This window comes from Dama dama, chromosome 18, assembly GCF_033118175.1.
Source record: "Dama dama isolate Ldn47 chromosome 18, ASM3311817v1, whole genome shotgun sequence".
NCBI classification, from domain to species: domain Eukaryota; kingdom Metazoa; phylum Chordata; class Mammalia; order Artiodactyla; family Cervidae; genus Dama; species Dama dama.
The window spans coordinates 28,765,578-28,785,559 of record NC_083698.1 but is presented as its reverse complement, the minus strand read 5'-3'; the positions used below and the strand labels follow the sequence as shown (position 1 = coordinate 28,785,559).

At 41.0% G+C, this 19,982-nt stretch overlaps 1 protein-coding gene across 1 annotated transcript in view; it reads right to left on the bottom strand.

Annotated features, from left to right (window-relative positions):
• The window catches only part of DNAH11 (dynein axonemal heavy chain 11), a 353,936-nt gene that overhangs the window by 130,817 nt on the left and 203,137 nt on the right, over positions 1-19,982 (bottom strand). Inside the window, exons 56-57 of the mRNA XM_061165046.1 lie at positions 9,468-9,701; positions 5,826-5,972 (exon numbers count right to left, since the gene is read on the bottom strand). Of these exons, the coding sequence (XP_061021029.1) occupies positions 5,826-5,972; positions 9,468-9,701 (381 nt within the window). The remainder of the gene's footprint in view (positions 1-5,825; positions 5,973-9,467; positions 9,702-19,982) is intronic.

Sequence of the window (19,982 nt, the reverse complement as noted above, 5' to 3'; positions counted from 1 at the left end):
CACTTCTTCAAGTTATCTCAATAACTTTTGGTAGGGAAAACTCTTCCACAACCAGCAAGAGGCCAAAAATGCTTTCCAAGAGTTTGTTGAATCCTGAAACATGGATTTTTATGCTATAGGAATAAACAAACTTATTTCTCACTGGCAAAAACGTGACTGTAATGGTTCTTATTTTGACTAATAAAGCTGTATTTGAGCCTAGCTACAATGATTTAAAATTCACAGTCTGAAACCAAAATTCCGTTTGCACCAACCTAATAATATGGATATAGGGAAGCCATGTTGGTAAACTCGAACAAGGTCAAAATGAGGACTTTAGGAGTTTTGATCCTTCTCCCTTTAGAACACAGAACTTGAACGTCTAGGAAGAGTAAAATTCTTGTCCTCAGCAGAAATGTGGAGTTTCAAAGCTATGGCTGCCGGGCACCAGGATCCAGTCACCATGGGGGATGGTTGCTGTGGTAATGGGGACTGTGAATCATCATGTGTGCAAAACAAAAAAACAAAAAAAACAAAAGTGCATTTCTTCAGATGTGTTTGGAATGAATAGGTTCATCTACACCATAAAATTAAACACTGCTCACAACAAATTGCTTTGTCTACCACAGCTTTATTAGCAATAATTACCCTTCTCCTGATTAACCATTATTTTGCTGTGTACTGCACCTCTTATGAACGTAATTGGTTCAGGCTAGATATGTGACCTCCGGCCAATACGTATGGTTACTATTAACATCTGTAGAGAAACTCTGCATGCTTACTGAGAACTGCTCCCAAACCGCAATCCTTCCAGGAATGACCGTGAAAACTCCAAGCATACTATATTTTCAATGTGTTAGAGAATACTGCTATAGAGAAAACAGAGGCTGTATTTGAGTGAGTTATTACATCAGGTTTATTTACTTTCCTTAAGGATATAATGAATCTATACATGCTCCTTGTGACCATTTATAATAGTATCTTTTTAAACTGGATGTGGGATCATAGATTTTTAACACTTAGAAGAAACCCTAGGGAGTATTTCTCCTAAATGCTATTTCAACAAGACTAGGGTCATACATACTACTCTCTCTTCCTTTACTATTAATGGAGTATCATCCCTTTGGGTAATTTGATAAACAGGGCAATTTAGAACATTTAACAACTGAACCCCACAAATGCAAATGAAAAAAAATACTCCAGGTTGGTCAGCTTACTTCTCATCCCCAATCCCTCTCACCCTAAGTGCAGCCTTACTGGAGCTGTGAAACTGCTGTGTATCATGGTGACTTGGGAAGCCTGACTGTGCACTTTTTCTCTGCCTCCCTCCCACAAGGCTCCTGGGGACTGGTTAATGAGGCCCAACCTGGGGAAGGTGGAAGAGCTGCAGGGAAGCTTTTCTCTTTACCAACGTCTATTAAAACATATTTGAAGACAGCCCCATTCATGGGAACACCAGCCTCCTCCTGCCCTCTACTTGTCAAAAGCTCCTTGCAGATGGCTCATGAAACTTAGTGGTGATCACAACGAGAGGATAAAGTCACAATAATTGCTTGTTATGGGCTGAACTGTGTCCATTCAAAATTCTCAGGTTGAAGCCTTAAACCCAGGACCACTGAATGTCGCTGTGTTACAGAGCGGGACTTTAAAAATGGTTAAATTAAACTAAGCCTGTTGGGTGAGGCTTAATCCGATCTGACTAGTGTCTTTGTAAGAGGAGGAAATCTAGTCACACACGAGTCAGCAAGGGTATGTGAACTGAGGAAAAACACGTGAGGACAAGTGAGAAGGCGGCCGTCTGCAAACCCAGTGGAGAGAGGCCTCGGGAGAAACCAAACCCGCCAACAACTTGGTCTTGGACTTCCAGACTCCAGAACTCTGAGAAAATAAATCTCTACTATTTAAGCCAGTTCTAAGCAATAGGTAGAAAAGGACATGTAAAAACAGACTGGTTCAAAATTGGGAAAGGAGTACATCAAGGCTGTATACTGTCACCCTGCTTATTTAACTTATATGCAGAGTACATTATGCAAAATGCTGGGCTAGATGAAGCACAAGCTGGAATCAAGATTGCTGGGAAAATATCAATAACCTCAGATATGCTGATGACACTATCCTTTTGGCACAAAGTGAAGAGGAGCTAAAGAGCCTCCTGAGAAGGTGAAAGAGGAGAGTGAAAAAGTTGGCTTTAAACTCAACACTCAGAAAACTAAGATCATGTGATCCAGTGCCATCACTTCATGGCAAATAGATGGGGAAACAATGGAAACAGTGACAGACTTTATTTTCGTGGGCTCCAAAATCACTGTGTACAGTGACTGCAGCCATGGAATTAAAAGACACTTGCTCCTTGAAAGAAAAACTATGACAAAACTAGACAGTGTATTTAAAAGCAGAGACATTACTTTGCCAACAAAGGTCCATCTAGTCAAAGCTATGGTTTTTCCAGTAGTCATATATAGATGTGAGAGTTGGACCATAAAGAAGGCTGAGTGTTGAAGAATTGATGCTTTTGAACATTGGTGTTGAAGAAGATTCCTGAGAGCCCCTTGGACTGCAAGGAGATCAAACCAGCCAATCCTAAAGGAAATCAACCCTGAATATTCATTGGAAGGACTGATGCTGAAGTTGAAGCTTCAACACTGTGGCCACCTGATGCCAAGAGCGGAATTATTGGAAAAGACCCTGATGCTGGGAAAGACTGAAGGCAGGAGGAGAAGCTGATGACAGAGGACAAGATGGTTGGATGGCATCACCGACTCAACAGACATGAGTTTGAGCAAGCTCTGGGAGATGGTGATGGTGAAAGACAGGGAAGCCTGGCGTGCTGCATATCATGGGGTCACAAAGAGTCTGACACGACTGAGCAACTGAACAACACTGTTTAAGCCTCCTAGTCTGTGATATTTTGTTATGGAAGCTCCAGTTAACAAATATATGACTCTCACTTACCTTCAGACTATAAGAAATTCCTGATGGTCCTCCAAAATTCAATCCCATCCATCTTTAGAAAACAGACATTAAAAACCTGAAGACCACTCAAAATGAGGGAGAATGTTTACCTTTTCAAGAGATTATATCAGCTCTGCAATATGGAAAGTATTTTCACTCATTTATACTCAACAAAGAGGGCAATTTGAAAGGGATCAGAGGATTCTTGGAACCTGGAGCTGATACATCAAAGATGGAAGATCTAATTGTCAGAAGCTTAATGGTGCTTCTGTTACTTGAAGTCACTGTTAGCAGCACCTGTGATTTGAATAATCCTTGATGATCTCACACATTTGAAGCAACAATTTCAACTGGCTTCTCTATATGGATTGTCAAGATGTACAGAAAGACAGTCTCCCAACTCCAATATTTGTTAAGCCATATTAAATGTTGCAATGTACTTTTGTTACTTTTAAGGTACTTTTTATGTATTAAACCTTGAGACTTCAATTTCATAGAATCAGAGAGTCCATATACACCCCTTTATAAGAACCACATAGAATCTAGTACGTTGTTGTGCATATGACCAATGTGAGCTCATGGCATATATCTGATTAATACCTTGACTCTACATAATTTAATTACAAATAGAACTTTCTTCCATAACCAATTTAAAATAGTTTTTTCCACTATTGCATCTATTTGACTTTCATCATAGCCCTTATCATTAACATAAAATATCTTGTCTATCAACATTGTCACTCATCTCCTATCTTTCCCATTACAATGTAAGCAACATGCAGGCACCTTGCCTGTTATATACCTTTAAGAGCCTAGAAAAGTGCCAGGACCCCCCAAAAAAATTGGTGCTCAGACAATATTTGTTATTTATAATTAAGTTGAGCCTCATGAATAATATGAAAATATTTTAAAGTATTCTTATCTTTTGGTATGGATTAGGTTTTAAAATAATAGCATGTATCTTTTCCATGTCTGAAGAATTTCATGAAACAACCAGTCGGATGAGTTCTAATTTGCTAAAGCATTTCCCCCTCTTTGTGAGGACAATTTTGCCTTAGAAATTCACATACAGAAATGTAAAAAGACCTCCACAGTACTTGTTATAATTTAAGATCTGTAAAAATGGATTTTGGCTTCCCAGGTGGTACTAGTGGTAAAGAACATGCCCACCAATGCAGGAGACAGAAGGGAGGTGGGTTTGATACCTGGGTCTGCAAAATCTCCCGGAGGAGGGCATGAGTTATGAAATAGTAACTATTGGAACATCACATATTTGTTAATGTCTGAAAAATATCCCCTGGGTGAAATTAGCTTATGATCATCACACCATGTGTGATACCCAGTTACTTTAAATATAAAAATATACCTTTAAAGATATCCTCCACTTATCTGAAACTCAATGGAAATATTTATTACCAGAATTAGGAATTATATGCTTATTGGCCATGCCAAACATGCCTTATCTTTAACTTAAAAAATAAGTTTTTTAAAAAAATATTTAACGTTTTGATTTTCTATACACTTTTCAAGTCTTTAGTGTGCAAGTTAAAGGCAGACATGCTGAATGCACATTAGGACAAAAGGAAAACAATTCATCTGTCTGTGAATGAATGGTAACATCACTGGAAAAACTCAAATATTTTCTGCTATCATTAATGCAGAATAATAGCATAATGGCGACAGAGTCACTGGCTCTATGAGTATTCATAATTCATATTTTGTATTAACTAAGCCTTGATTATAGGGCTTCCCTGGTAGCTCAGCTGGTAAAGAATCCTCCTGCAAAGTAGGAGATCCTGATTTGATTCCTGGGTCAGGAAGATTTACTGGAGAAGGGATAGGCTACCCACTCCAGTTTTCTTGGGGTTCCCTGGTGGCTCAGCTGGTAAAGAATCCGCCTACAATATGGGAGACCTGGGTTCGATGCCTGGGTTCAGTAGATACCCTGGAGAAGGGAAAGGCTACCCACTCCAGTATTCTGGCCTGGAGAATTCTATAGTCTATATAGTCCATGGGGTTGCAAAGAGTCAGAAAGGTCCATATATAGTCCATGGGGTCACAAAGAGTCAGAAAGCCTTGATTATAATCTTTTGTTTAAAATAGAACTTGTATACATATACACTCATTCAACTTTTAAAAGATATTTACTAATCATTCTGTTTGCTTCTTACTAATTGCTAATTATTCTGTTTGCTATTTACTAAACATTTAGTAATCATTCTGTTTCTCTTGGGAAGTGAGATATACAAAAATGAAATACCTTCTACTTGCTGCTGAAGTTTCAGTAAGAGAAGATGACAAAATAAGTTATATTTATTTCAGAATTACTGGAAACCTAAGTACAAAGAAAGCCAGTCTATATAATCTTAAAAGTAATTGTTTCCAACAATAAAACATAATACAGAATGCCATGGCCTCCATGGACTCAAAAAGGACAAATTTAGCTTGGGATATAATAATAACCTTAAGTTGTATTATTAAAATGCAAAATTCGAAAACCATCTTGCAGAGTGACGGAATGGGCTTTGTTAACAATTGAGTTGTTCAATTTGCCTAAAAACTGAAAACCTTTAGAAACCTCTGTGGTGACTTCATGACCTTTACTGTATTACAAATAGGCCTGATGTTCAAAATCCACATCCATTATATGCTTGAATGAGCTCAGTATTTATTGTTCTTTTGTGTCATTAAAAGAGCTAAAAGGGTGGGAAAATGCATAATGTAAAGAAAGGTCAAGTGGTAATCATGGTGTGAAATGCTGTTACATGTGTAACTATCATAATTCTTTAGATTTTACGCTCCCTGGAGGGGAAGTTGTTCAAAATTGTTCACCTACAAAGGTTTATTTTGTGCTAAATATAGCTCCGCACTCCAAAGGGAGGAATTAGCCTGACCTTTCGCTCCTCAGCATCGGCGATGGCCTTTTCCCTGCTCAGCTTCTCTGTCTGAAGCCCGATCTTCGCGATCAGAGCTTCAGCATCCTGATTTCTCAGCTGTAACTCGGCTTCTTGAGAGGCAAGTCTGGCTTTCAGCTCTCCCACCTAAAGGAAAAGTCATGACTCTGTGTCAACAGCAGCAAATATCAGATATAGCTTATTATTTTAAGTGAATTCAGGGATGCCTAACAATTTCTAACTTGCATCTGTTTCTTTCCTGATTCGACTTTAATTCCATGTGCAAAAATGCAGCCCCATTTTTTTTTTTTTTTTTTTAGAAAACACAGGAATCAACAGAGTAAGTTTTCCATGGTTTTGTGGAAAATGTCATTAATTTATGTCAGCACCAACTAGACATTTATCTTCTCAACTCAGTCTGTACAGTCAAGGAAGCACCCCCAGCCATCCCCACCTGAGCACGTGTCACACAAGCGCCCTGCTTTTCTGGTCCTGTGGGGTACAAATATTACTGTTTTTTTTTTTTAATCATAAAAAAGAATAATCACACCCATTTATTTTGATTCCATTGCTAAAAGCACTTCAGGGGTTTCATCATGTGAGCAACATTCCACTGCTATATGCAAGGACCCTTACAACCTCTTCTTCAACACAGGTTATTTACACTCTGCCTTAGAGGTATGGCTGATACTGTGACCACTACCTGTGTTATTAGAGTTTAAGGTAAGACTGATTTTTTAGCCTCTCTATGAACTCAGGCTCGCGCCACACAGTGACGTTTGCTTCTCTCTCCTTTTTAGCCAAGTGAAACTAGTCACATGGCACTAGTCACTAATCAAAAGCATCATCCAAGAGATTAAAGGAAAATAATTTCAAGCACTGATTTCGGTCTGTAAGGAAGCTGTTAGGTCTGAAATGTCCAAAGCCACTCAAACCCCGGAGGCAAGGTCTTACTGATGAAGAGAAGTGACTAGGGCTCTCCATATGACCTATGCTAAATCTGCAGAGGGCATACATGGCTATCAAGGGGCTTAGGGCTTTATCGCAATGCATGAAGAGCACTACGGGTCGGGTGTACTTCAGCCGGCATGGCTATCTGGCTCTGTGGGCTGCTGCCACATGAAGACCTCTTGCCCTGCACACAACCTGATCTTACACTATCAGGCTTTTCAGCTATTCACAGAGGACACTATGCTCCCTCTCCATAATCAAATGATTTTTAAAACTCTTAAGGTGTATAGAATCCACCTGCAATGTGGGAGACTTGGGTTCGATCCCTGAGTTGGGAAGATCCCCTGGAGAAGGGACGGGCAACCCACTCCGGTATTCTTGCCTGGAGAATTCCATGGACAAAGGAGCTTGGCAGGCTACAGTCTATGGGGTCGCAAAGAGTCAGATACGACTAAGCAACTAACACTAAAGTGCTATTAAATATTCAAACCACTCTTCTGATGTTAAGAGCATGACATACACAAACACCTGATGGAAAGGAATCTTTAATAGTCCTTCCATTAAGACCTTGTGTATCTTCTCAGACTTTCTGCCTGTTGCTTCTAGCTGAGGGGGAATAAGGGGGCTCCACACAGTCATGAACTTGGCAGTCACCATTAATCACTGGTCCCTTTCTTTCTTCCTCTCCTCAACCCCCAAATTATAAACACACAACTGAGATGACTGTTAGGAAACCACAGATTCTTTCCTTTTCTTTTTCTCTATGACTGAGATGCTGCCATCACTGAGTAGAACCAGGAGGCTACTCCCCATGCTTTTATCTCTGTCACTAGGGAAATAAACTCTCTGAGTGCAGCGCCAGCCCCACTCGGTACTGCAGTTCAGCTTAGCCAATACTGTTACATTTCCTGGGGCAAACTCAACAGGCTCCTGAACATTCAGTGGAACATTAAATGCTCTGGGACCCAGATCTCCTTCACCTTTAGCTTCATAGGACTCCTAGCAAAGTCTTTACTAGGGAAAAGGGTCTTGATTCAAGTGAGGTGGAATTAGAGAGGAGGAGAGAGAGAAGACAAATGAAAGAGAAAGGCAGCAAAAAAGTAAGATAAAATGTATACAAAAAGGGAGACCAAAGAAAGACATTGTTTAAAGGGACAGAAAGATGCACAAATAAAAATACATTCTTTGGGAGTTTTCTGGCAACTATTATTTGCATTGGGTGTCCCAGGTGGCTCGGGGGTAAAGAACCTGACTACTAAGGCAGGAGGTGCATGTTCAATCCCTGGGTCGGGAAGATCCAGGAATTCTTACCTGGAGAATCCCTTGGACAAAGGAGCCTGGCAAGCTACTGGCCATGGGGTCACAAAAGTCGGACACGACTGAGTGCACACACATACATACACACTCTTTGCATCACTCAGTCTTGGAAACTGTCCTGGGAACCTCTCACTCTGGTTTCTCTTTCCCAATCATGGTCCATTTACTCACTGTTCAGAAATGATCACAATGTGTCACTGAAGAGCCATTCCTTGGTGTATGAAACGAAGGGGCATAGAAGCAATGGGTGCCTGGCCTTTAGAATGTTTGAAGGACGTGGCCCGAGAGTCCTTCAGGGTGAAAAGTGCCAACATACGCTCCCCCAATCAGGTTCTACCTTATTTCCAGCCTAGGCACAGACAGTCCACCAGCATCCTTGGGGAGAGAACTAGCTCAATCTCTTGAAAAGCATATGGGCATACAATCTAATGAAAATACGCTGTAAAGGTCACTGGAGTTTCTTGCCTTGAGGTGAGCACCAGTGAGAACTGTATTTTTCCTCTTCTAGCTCTACAGCCTGGCTGGCCCTTCACCAAAGTATTTGTCTTCTCACATTCTAATTTTTAAGCAGTTACAGAGAGGCTCCAGGAGTCGGTGATGGACAGGGAGGCCGGGCGTGCTGCAGCCCATGGAGTTGCAAAGAGTTGGACATGACTGAGTGACTGAACAGAGGCAGCTTGGAGTCATGGGCTTTATATAGATCTGGGCTCAAACTCCAAATTCACGGACTCTGTGGCCTTCAATTCTTTGAGCCTCATGTGTAAATTCACAGTAGCAACACCTACTTCATGTATTGGGTGTTTAACCATGGAATCAGATGATATGTGTACAGACCCACAACTAACATCCTGTGCGGATTGATTAAGGGAGATTAGAGGCGCGGCCCTTCAAGGCAGTGGAGGCCGTGTGGCTGGGGATGAGGACTGGATACTCTCATCTAAGAAAAATGGTGGCTAAAAGGAGCAGACCAGTTAGGTCAGAGGAAACTGCTGTACTTAGGGATCCCATTCACAGCAACCCTTATCATAGCACCAGCCAAGAAATGACGCCTTCACTCGGGGTAGAGAACCTGAGACCAATCTGACAACAAGCCCAGAGCCCTGGGAGAGGGCAGGAAACCAGCTGTGCTCACCCCACTCACCATCTCTACACCGCCCAGCACGGAGCCGGGCCGGCCAGCCAGCCGTGACACTGCAAGTGGCCGACACCGCTCCAGGCTTAGGAGCGCGGGAACTGTGCGTTCTCTGTCTCATATCTATAGATTTTAGGACCAGGCATCTTACACAAGTGGGTTAAAAAGCTGCTTCAAAAGTAAACTACTTTTCAATGTTAAGAGCACAGGTATCACCGAGTAACAACATACCCGCGTCATACCTGAGAGGCTGTGGTTCTCAGCTTCTGGACACCATTCACCAAGTGCTCTTTCTTCTGGGACACTGCTTCTTGTTTCTTTTTCAACAGGTTCTTAAACAGTGATATTTGTTCCAGAAAACTCTTTGGGGTTGTATAGTTGTGTCTTTTCTCATTCTGGTAATACCTGGTACTCATTTCATGTACACTAGTGTGAACGTGGGCCATGAAAAGGCTAATAGAGTCTTTATCCAGGGGCTGAAAACATACATATTGCAATTCATATGAAATTCTCTCAAGTAAAAACAAAAATGCCAACTTTAAAAAAAGAAGAAAAATCAGCAACATTATAGAGTATTTATTTTCTAAAAGCCAGCACCACTTACAGTAGATCTAGGAAAACTTAAAGTCTTTCAGAGACATCCACAGGTTTAGAGAGATGACAAGGAAGTATTCCGTTTAGTCACCTCTTCTTGCCAAGCAGGGCTAAGGATTCACCTGTGGTCCACATACCAAACCCAAAAGCCAAGATGCAACACAAGTGCTGCTTTTTACAACTTGATTTTTGTCAAGTGTGTGATAGAGAAAATGCAGAAACTGAGACATGGGAAGTATTTTTGGTGTCACTTTCAAGCTAAGCTTTAGCCAAAGAAAACCAACAACTCTGCAGTCACTGGGGAAAAAAAAAAAAAAAGACACATATAGCTTAAGCTGAGAAATACACAGTTTTACAAGAATTTATGTTGAAATAAAACCTAGAGGGTAAGGTATAAAAGTCACTGTTTGTGGGAGAACAATACACCCATTCTCATTTGGAAAAAAAAAAAGGAAAAAGGAGCAACTCTCCTTTGAAGAGTCGCTGGAAACTCCCCACTAGACATTCTTTCCGGTTTTGTCCTCTACGACTTCTGAAGTAGTTAACTTTTTAATTTGTGGAGTCACATCTCCCTCATTTTAATGATTATTTATTGCATTCTGTACAAGATGAACCAGGTTCAATTAATCAAGGGAAGCCTCAAAATCAATTAATATGAATTAAATGAGCTACACCAACTCTTAGGAAAGTCACACATAATTTACCAAAGTGTTGTCAATAACACTCAGACATCTTTGGGGAAATTGTGCGCAAGTGGCTGGTGGTGCAGTTAAACGTTTCAAAGCTGTGTCATTAACATCACAGCCAGGGGTGCGAGGAGAGACAGGCCGATTCTTGCTGGAGAAGAACGCCTCCAGAGCGAAGTCCACACACTCCACTTTCCAACCTCACGGAAAACGCCTGAGTGGGTTTAAAATATGTATAGATTGTTCTGCATATGAAAAATCCGCTGTGCTAGTTACTAAAATGTTTTTAAAGCAAAAGTTAAATACAGAATGATACACAATTTGAATATTCTTTGTTTCCACTCGATCTAAGACATACGTGTATCACCAAATAGTGAATTCAGAATATAAATTTCTAAGGAAGTAATGCCATATAACTCACATCCCTGCGGGGATTTCATTTTTTTAAAGAATCTGACTGCAATATAAATATGGGCAGAAATTCACTCGTGTCCTGTCTTGTTTTAACAAAACTCAAAGCCAGCATGTATCTTTCTAAAATAGATAAATATGTCCCCAGCCAAGTGCAATCTCCTTGCAGCAAAGAAAAAAAAAAAAAAATCTGGCCTCTACCCAACCATGATCCTTATGAGGAGGCTCCTCGGCTGCCCATGAACAGCTCTCTTTAACAACAGTTTCATTTGTAAATCCGAGATGGAAGAAGTGGTTTCCGGTAGAGCTGGAAGAGGCCCGAGACAACTTGTCTCAATGGGGCAAAATAACTATTGTTATCGGGCTTAACAAAATGGCACAGCATGGGAGACTTGCAGAGCCAGGGAGCAGCTGGTTGTAATTCACACTGTTTTTCAGAAAACTCTAATCGTTCCAGAACAGACCTCTTTGATGACTGGTCTTCCCTGCATTCTCAATTTGTCACTTTCTCTTATGATAAGGTCAGTAGTGACAGCACTTCCTGACATTAACAGCTGTGGCTTTTAAAAGGGTCATTGTAGAACTACTAATTGCAGTAATTTCATTAGCATAAATTATTTATTCTGCCATTCATTTATCTCTAATTTTCTTTTGGGGGGCAGGGGGAGCTGGGAGGAGAGGGCTCCTGGTGCAGCTACAGCAATGGTGATGCTATGCTGTATTTTTCACTTTTAGAGGATGGAGTGAAGAACATCATTCCTGCTACATATGGCCCCTTAATGAAAACTGGTTGATCTCATTTGCAGTCATCTCGCAGCCAATCATAGTGAAGGCAAAAATAAAAAGAAGCAAAGTGCCAGTATCCAATGATTATAAACGCAAGGTTTCCCCACTAAGATGCCTTGGAAAACAATGCTGGATCCAATGCAGAGTCAAATGCAAAGAAGAAACTGTTTTTTCCTCACATTAATAAAAAGTGTTTAATTTCTACCCTCCTGGTTGGCTCTCTGTAAACACAGAATCACAGGTCTCTGCTGCTTGGTGTCCTGGTTCTCAGGCAGTCAGCATCACCAAGCACCCCAGCCACCTGACTCTTAGAGCAAATGTCCAGCACATCACTGCTGTTGAAAACGACTGCAAAATTGGGATGAAAACCAATGCCTGGAAGCCAGAATGAAATCAAACCCTGTAAGTGCTGCATAAGATTTCACACATTCCCAAGACCAGCAAAGACTATTTACATTCAGTCCTAAAATTCAGTTCCAGAAGTATTGAATTCAAGGAAGGGAGCTAGGAGGGGCCAACAAGGGCAGATGAAAGAAAAAAACTTTTCAAGTTTAACTTGGGATAATTTTGTAACATATAATGTCATATATCTATCATCCATCTTGATAGTTTTCCTCAGAAAATATTTCTATATTAATTTTTCACAGCTTTACTGAACTATAATTAATATATAAAAACTGGACATATTTATTTTTAATAATTGTGAAATTATTGATTTTCAGTAATTCTAAAGCTATTATTTGTACTTTTTAGTTCTTTTGGGAGCTGGTCAATCTATTAGAAACTGTGGTTGTAAGGTTGGTTTATTAAATAACACAAACTGAATAATGCACAAAGTCGCACAAAAATATTTGAGCTCCTCTGCTGATGATCTCGTAGTGCTAATAGACTCTCAGGAAAACACTGTGGAGGCAGCGAGGGACATTGGGTTTGAATCCTGAGACCTGGTAAGAGTTTCACTTCTGTCAAATTGGGCAAGTTATTCCTCCTGCCACAAAATCAAAAGCTAGACATTCCTCACTCCTTTTGACTCTGCTTCTTCTCTTCCTTCCAAGTCCTCCTTTGGAAGAGGCAAACATTTGTGCAATAGTCCATTCTACTGTTAGCATGTTTGTGTTTTCATTTTTGTCTTTAAGTTTAGAGACCAAGCCTGGGTTAAAGGCAAGTTGAAGCCCAGCACAAGCTAGTAATCTTCCAGATGAGTTTTTGATCCTTGAAGGAGCCTTCCAAGGTTCACTGACAGAATATTAAAACAAAGAAGCAATTGAGGTCTGAGGGTGTGAGGAGGTAAGATGGAAGCCATGTCAGCTAAACATCTCTCAGAGAAAGAAGACAAGGGAGGAGATGGTTCTGGCGAGACCAGTGAAGAGGAAAGCCACAAAACTATAGCTAGGAGGGACTGATGCTCCTGTGTGATTCAGCTAAACTTTCAACTTAATAGCAAGTCCAAGTTCCTGGGCAGCTGTGAAAATTGGACCCTCCTTTCCAGGAAGAGGGGATTCCTAAGTTCTCATACGTAAGTTTGCAAAAACCCTGGAAAGCAGCATTCTATTGCTTTTTGCAATTCTACTGTAAACTTAATTAACATGCACAGAGCAAGAAATGTATGGTGTGCAGTATATTAGTGCACATGTGCAGAGGAGAAAGGGAGCTCAAGAATGGGGAGTATATTAACCACCACTGGGCCTCCTCTCATCTGTTTGAAGACAGGCTTAAGCTGGTATGAGATTTAGGCAGATTGAGTAAGAATTTGGTTATATTTGCTTTTGTCTTGATCTTTTAAAATCATACCACTATTCCTCAGAAAAAGGATATTTTTCACAAATTCACAGAATTTCTCTTGCACAGGGTTATCTTTCTACTTTTAAAATTCATACTTAATAATCCTCACTTTATTTCAAAGGAAGAACTGTGCTAAAAATTGTGAACAGAAATGCTGCTAATGTACCTATCACTAGCAAAACAGTATTTACTAGGCTTTATGCTTGGTCTAACATTTTAAAAGGAAGCTAGAAACCAGTCACAAAGTCAGTCTTTGAAATACAGCAGTATAGTAACTTTGTTGGCATTCTGAGTGCAGCACTTTAACAGCATCGTCTTTTAGGATTTGAAATAGCCCAGCTGGAATTCCATCAGCTCCACTAGCTTTGTTCGTACTGATTCTTCCTAAGGCCCATTTGACTTCACACTCCAGGATGTCTGGCTCTAGGTGACTGATCACACCATCGTGATTATCTGGGTCATTAAGATCTTTTTTGTCTAGTTCTGTGTATTCTTGCCACCTCTTCTTAATATCATCTGCTTCTGTTAGGTCCATACAGTTTCTGTCCTTCATTGTGCCCATCTTTGCATGAAATGTTCCCTTGGTATCTCTAATTTTCTTAAAGAGATCTCTAGTCTTTCCCATTCTACTGTTTTCCTCTATTTCTCTGCAATGTTCACTCAGGAATGCTTTCCTATCTCTCCTTGCTATTCTTTGGAACTCTGCATTCACATGGGTATATCTTTCCTTTTCTCCTTTGCCTTTCAGGTCTCTCTTTCTCTCAGCTATTTGTAAGACCTACTCAGACAGCCTTTTGCCTTTTTCCATTTCTTTCTCTTGGGGATGGTCTTGATCACTGCCTCCTGTACAATGTTATGAAACTGTGTCCACAGTTCTTCAGGCACTCTATCAGATCTAATCCTTTGAATCTGTTTGTCACTTACACTGTACAATTGTAAGGGATTTGATTTAGTTCATACCTGAATGGCCTAGTGGTTGTCCCTACTTTCTTCAATTTAAGTCTGAATTTGGCAATAAGGAGTTCATGCTCTGAGCCACAGTCAGCTCCTGGTCTTGTTTTTGCTGACTATATAGAACTTCTCCATCTTCACACACAAAGAATATAATCCATCTGATCTCACTATTGACCATCTGGTGATGTTCAAGTGTAGAGGCGTCGCTTGTGTTGTTGGAAGAGGGTGTTTGCTATGACCAGTATGTTCTCTTGACAAAACTCTGTTAGCCTTTGCCCTGCTTCATTTTGCACACCAAGGCTAAACTTGCCTGTTACTTCAGGTATCTCTTTACTTCCTACTTTTGCATTCCAGTCCCCTATGATGAAAAGGACATCTTTCTTTGGTGTTAGTTCTAGAAGATCTTGTAGATCTTCATAGATTTGTTCAACTTCAGCTTCTTTGGCATAAGTTGTTGGGCATAGACTTGAATTACTGTGATATTGAATGGTTTGCCTTGGAAACAAACCAAGATCATTCTTTCATTTTTGAGATTGCACCCAAGTACTGCATTTCGGACTCCTTTGTTGACAATGAGGATTATTCCATTTCTTCTAAGGGATTCTTGCCCACAGTAGTAGACAAAATGGTCATCTGAATTAAATTCACCCATACCAGTCCATTTTAGTTCACCGATTCCTAAAATGTCGATGTTCATTGTTGCCATCTCCTGTTTGACCACTTTCAATGTACCTTGATTCATGGACCTAACACTTGAGGTGCCTATGCAATAGTGTTCTTTACAGCATCGGACTTTACTTTCAACATCAGACACATCCACACAATAACAATGGGCATTGTTTCCACTTTGGCTTAGTCTTTTCATTCCTTCTGGAGTTATTTCTCCACTGATCTTCAGTAGCATATGGGGCACCTTCCAACCTGGAGAGTCCATCTTTCAGTGTCCTGTCTTTTTGCCTTTTCATACTGTTCATGGGGTTCTCCAGGCAAGAATATGGAAGAGGTTTGCCATTCCCTTCTCCAGTGGACCATGGTTTGTCAAAACTCTCCACCGTGACCCATCTGTCCTGGGTGCCCCTATGCGGCATGGCTCATAGTTTCATTGTGTTAGACAAGGCTGTGATCCATGTGATCAGATTGGTTACTGTCCTGTGGTTATGTTTTTCATTCTGTCTCCCCTCTGATGGATGAGTATAAGAAATTTGTGGAAGCCTTCTGATGGGAGAGACTGGCTGTGGGGAGAACTGGGTCTTGCTCTGGTGGGCAAGGCCATGTTCAGTAAATCTTTAATCATACTTCCTGCTGATGGGTGGGGCTGTGTTCCCTCCCTGTAGTTTGGCCGAAGATCAAACTATGGTAGGGTAATGGTGACCTCCTCCAAAAGACTCACGCTAGCATGCTGTGCCTCCCAGGACTGCTGCAGCCAGAGCGCCTGTCCCTGAAGCAGATCAGTGCTGAGTCTTGCCTGCATAGGAGACACTCAAAGACAGGTCTGGCTCAGTCTTTTGTGGATATCACTGCTCCTTTCCTTGGGTCTTGGTGTGCACAAGGTTTTATTTCTGCACTTCAAGCATCTCTGGTGGGTATGAGGTTTGATTTTAAAGTGATTATGCCCCTCACCCCTCCTATCATCTTGTTGGGGCTTCTCCTTTGCCCTTGGACATGGGGTATCTTTTTTGGTGGGATCCAACATTCTCCTGTTGATGGCTGTTGAGCAGCTAGTTGCGATTTTGGTGTTTTCACAGAAGATGAGTGCACATCTTTCTACTCAGCCATCTTGACTCACTCAATATTCCAATAAATTTGGAAAACTCAGCAGTGGCCACAGAACTGGAAAAGGTCAGTTTTCATTCCAATCCCAAAGAAGGGCAATGCCAAAGAATGTTCAAGCTGCCGTACAGCTACGTTCATTTCACATGCTAGCAAGTTCATGCTCAAAATTCTCCAAGCTAGGCTTCAATAGTACGTGAACCAAGAACTTCCAGATGTGCAAGCTGGATTTATAAAATGTAGAGGAACTAGAGATCAAATTGCCAACATCTGTTGGATCAAGAAAATGCAAGAGAATTCCAGAGAAACATCTACTTCTGCTTCACTGACTATGCTAACATCTTTGACTGTGTGGATCACAACAAACTGTGGAAAATTCTTCAAGAGACTGGAATACCAGACCACCTGACCTGCCTCCTGAGAAATCTGTTGCAGGTCAGGAAGGAACAGTTAGAACTGGACATGGAACAGTAGTCTGGTTCCAAATTGGGAAAGGAGTACATCAAAGCTGTATATTGTCACCCTGCTTATTTAACTTATGTGCAGAGTACATCATGAGACATGCTGGGCTGGATGAAGCACAAGCTGGAATCAAGATTGCCTAGAGAAATATCAATAACCTGAGATATGCAGGTAACACCACTCTTATGGCAGAAAGCGAAGAGAAATAAAAAGCCTCTTGATGAAAGTGAAAGAGGAGAGTGAAAAAGCTGGCTTAAAACTCTGCATTCAAAAAACTAAGATCATGGCATCTGGTCCCATCACTTCATGGCAGATAGATGGGGTAACAATGGAAACAGTGAGAAACTTCATTTTCTTGGGCTCCAAAATCACTGTAGATGGTGACTGCAGCCATGAAATTAAAAGACACTTTCTCTTTGGAAGAAAAGCTATGACAAACCTAGACAACATATTAAAAAGCAGAGACATTACTCTACCAACAGAGGTCTACCTAGTCAAAGCTATGGTTTTTCTAGTAGTCATGTATGGCTATGAGAATAGGACTATTAAGAAGGCTGATCATTGAAGAACTGATGCTTTTGAACTGTGGTTTTGCAGAAGACTCTTGAGAGTCCCCTAGACTCCAAGGAGATCAAACTAGTCCATCCTAAAGGAAATCAACTCTGAATATTCATTGGAAGGACTGATGCTGAGGCTCCGATACTTTTGGCCACCTGATGTAAACAGCTGACTTGTTGGAAAAGACCCTGATACTGGGAAAGATTGAAGGCAGGAGAAGAAGGGGGAGACAGGTTGGATGGCATCACCGACTCAATGGACATGAGTTTGAGCAAGCTCTGGGAAATGGTGAAGGACAGTTAAGCCTGGCGTGCTGCAGTCTGTCGCAGAGTCGGACACGACTGAGCCACTGGACAACAACAACAACATAGTGTTTTCCCCCTTGGGTGGACATTTTCCCATGACCAGTTTGGAAGATGGCAGGAAAATATGCCATTCTGATGTTGCCAAATCTTCAACAAGTTCTACATGGAAGAGATGACAGAATGTGAAATAAAGTCATTTTCTTGACAAAGCTGATGATACCGAGCTAGGGTAACTATTTTGCAGTATCTCAGCAAAGGGACAGAGCATTTTTCCTTGCCAGTTGGAGGACATGCCTGAAAAGGATGATCTCCATCTTGCTGACATCCTCTTTTCTACTCCTTTCAGAGCAAACTTCACTCCTCAAAGAGCTCATCATCTCACTTCCATTCAATAATCTCTCTTTTCATCAAGTCTTGCTTTCAAGTATGTCAATTATTCATTTTGACTTGAAAAACCAAAAGCATCAGTTATCTTTTAACACCTGTTTCTCTTGCCTTTTCCCCTGAATTTTCCTAACTGGGACCCTTAAACTTCTCAATAAGCCCTGCTCCCAATTATCATTTTCAAACTGATCCCCAGGCACAGCCAGAGGGTCTCCCCTCCCTCCATATACCGTGTCGTCCCGTCCCCATTTCCAAGGGTCCTGTGAGGCGTGTTTATTGACACAAAGTCATCAGGTAAATAGCTGGTGATACTCAAGTGTCAAGCTATTTTGGTCTTTCTGTCAGCTGTCATTTTAGTTCAATGCCAGGTAACAGGAAAGTAGCACAAACATTTACTTAGAAGCAATCAGCCCACACCCCTGGGTTCTGAGTGTGTACAGACTGAAAATTATATGTCAATGCACACAAAACCACTTGCCTTTAATGACTCCTTTCTCTGTGGCTAAAGGAGGGGAGGGTCACCTTGTATAAGTACCTTACACTCAGCAAATGAGGTCAATAATTAAGAAGTACCTAAATTATGCTGATAACTCTCAGTCTCAATGATCAAAATTAAAACTAAGAAATTGATCAAATTAGTATTCATTTAAAAAATGTAAAAGCTGTTTTTGACCTCTACTGAAAAGGCCCCACACATTTTTAGAACATGGACACGTTGCACTCTGAATTATAATTATTGCTCCTGAGCAACAAATTAGGAAGGTGGGAAAGTTAAATAGGCACGCAGCACTGGAATGAAATCATCTGGCTAATTTGTTTCCAGGCATAATTCGGCGCCACAGAAATGGGAAAGTGCTTTTTAAATTGTTATTTGGCACTCAGCATCCTATAGGAGGCATCGCGATACCACCAAATAGAGCTGAGGACCTGCCAGGAGCCCTCTGGACTTAAAGTGATGCAAGTCCCGCCTCATCCAGCAGATGTCAATGGTCACTGGCGTATTCAAGCTCCTTCAGGAAGAGCCGTCTCCCTCACGGGCAGGAGAAAACCTGCATCAGAGCAGCAAAGGCAAGAGGCTTAACGCACTGTCCAGACACTCATAAACCCTGTTTCCTCCTATTTGGGAAATGAACATTAAGAAGCCAAGCACACTGGTCCTTTACTCTTCCTTACCAAGCCAGCCTGATCAAACAACCTGGATAAAAGAGATTTCTGCTTACTAAAGGATACATGCTGGCTCTCTCCCTCTAGTGATTCAGTGTTCTGAACCCTCTTATAATCATCAGAAGACAAAATAATGACCTACGTAATTCCAGGAATGCGGTGGGCCTAGCATCAGCTGAAGACATTTGTGTTAATAGCTGTGACCATTATTTGTGATCATATTTAATGATGGTCTTCTGGATTTTAAAGTATAAAAGATTTTTGGTAGATTTAATGCAAGTGTTAGTCTCCATTAAGTGGGGTTCCTTTGACTCTTCAGGAAGACACATCATGGGAAGAACAGCATTTCAGACAGAAATCAATCAATCCTGTGATGGTACACGACTACTCTTGTTCATGAGAACAAATTTACATATATTTCCTTCAGTGTAAGAGGGGCTTTGCGGTGCTCCCTGACCAGTGGAAAACAGTGACTATCACTTAAAAACAACAGAACCACACAGTAATATTACTCTCTTTTTACCCCCCCCCCCCCCCCAAATCCTGTTGTTGTTTTAAAGGTCTGGGTAAGTTCATTCAATGTTAGGGGTGAGTATAGAGACAGGCAAGAGAAAGAAATTTCTGGCTATGGAAAAAAACAGTGAAATAGAAGAGCTCAGGTTTTTCATTTATTTATAGAAATGTTTTAAGTGTGTGTGTGAAGACAAGAAATTGAGAGAAGGTGTTTAGATATCTTAAACTCTGTCATATATGTCTTTAATATGTTGCGTGACAGTTCTTTCCTGGCATTCTGGCACTAAATAGTTAATAAGGACTTCCCTGGTGGCCCAGACGGTAAAGTGTCTACCTACAGTGCGGGAGACCCAGGTTCGATCCCTGGGTCGGAAAGATCCTCTGGAGA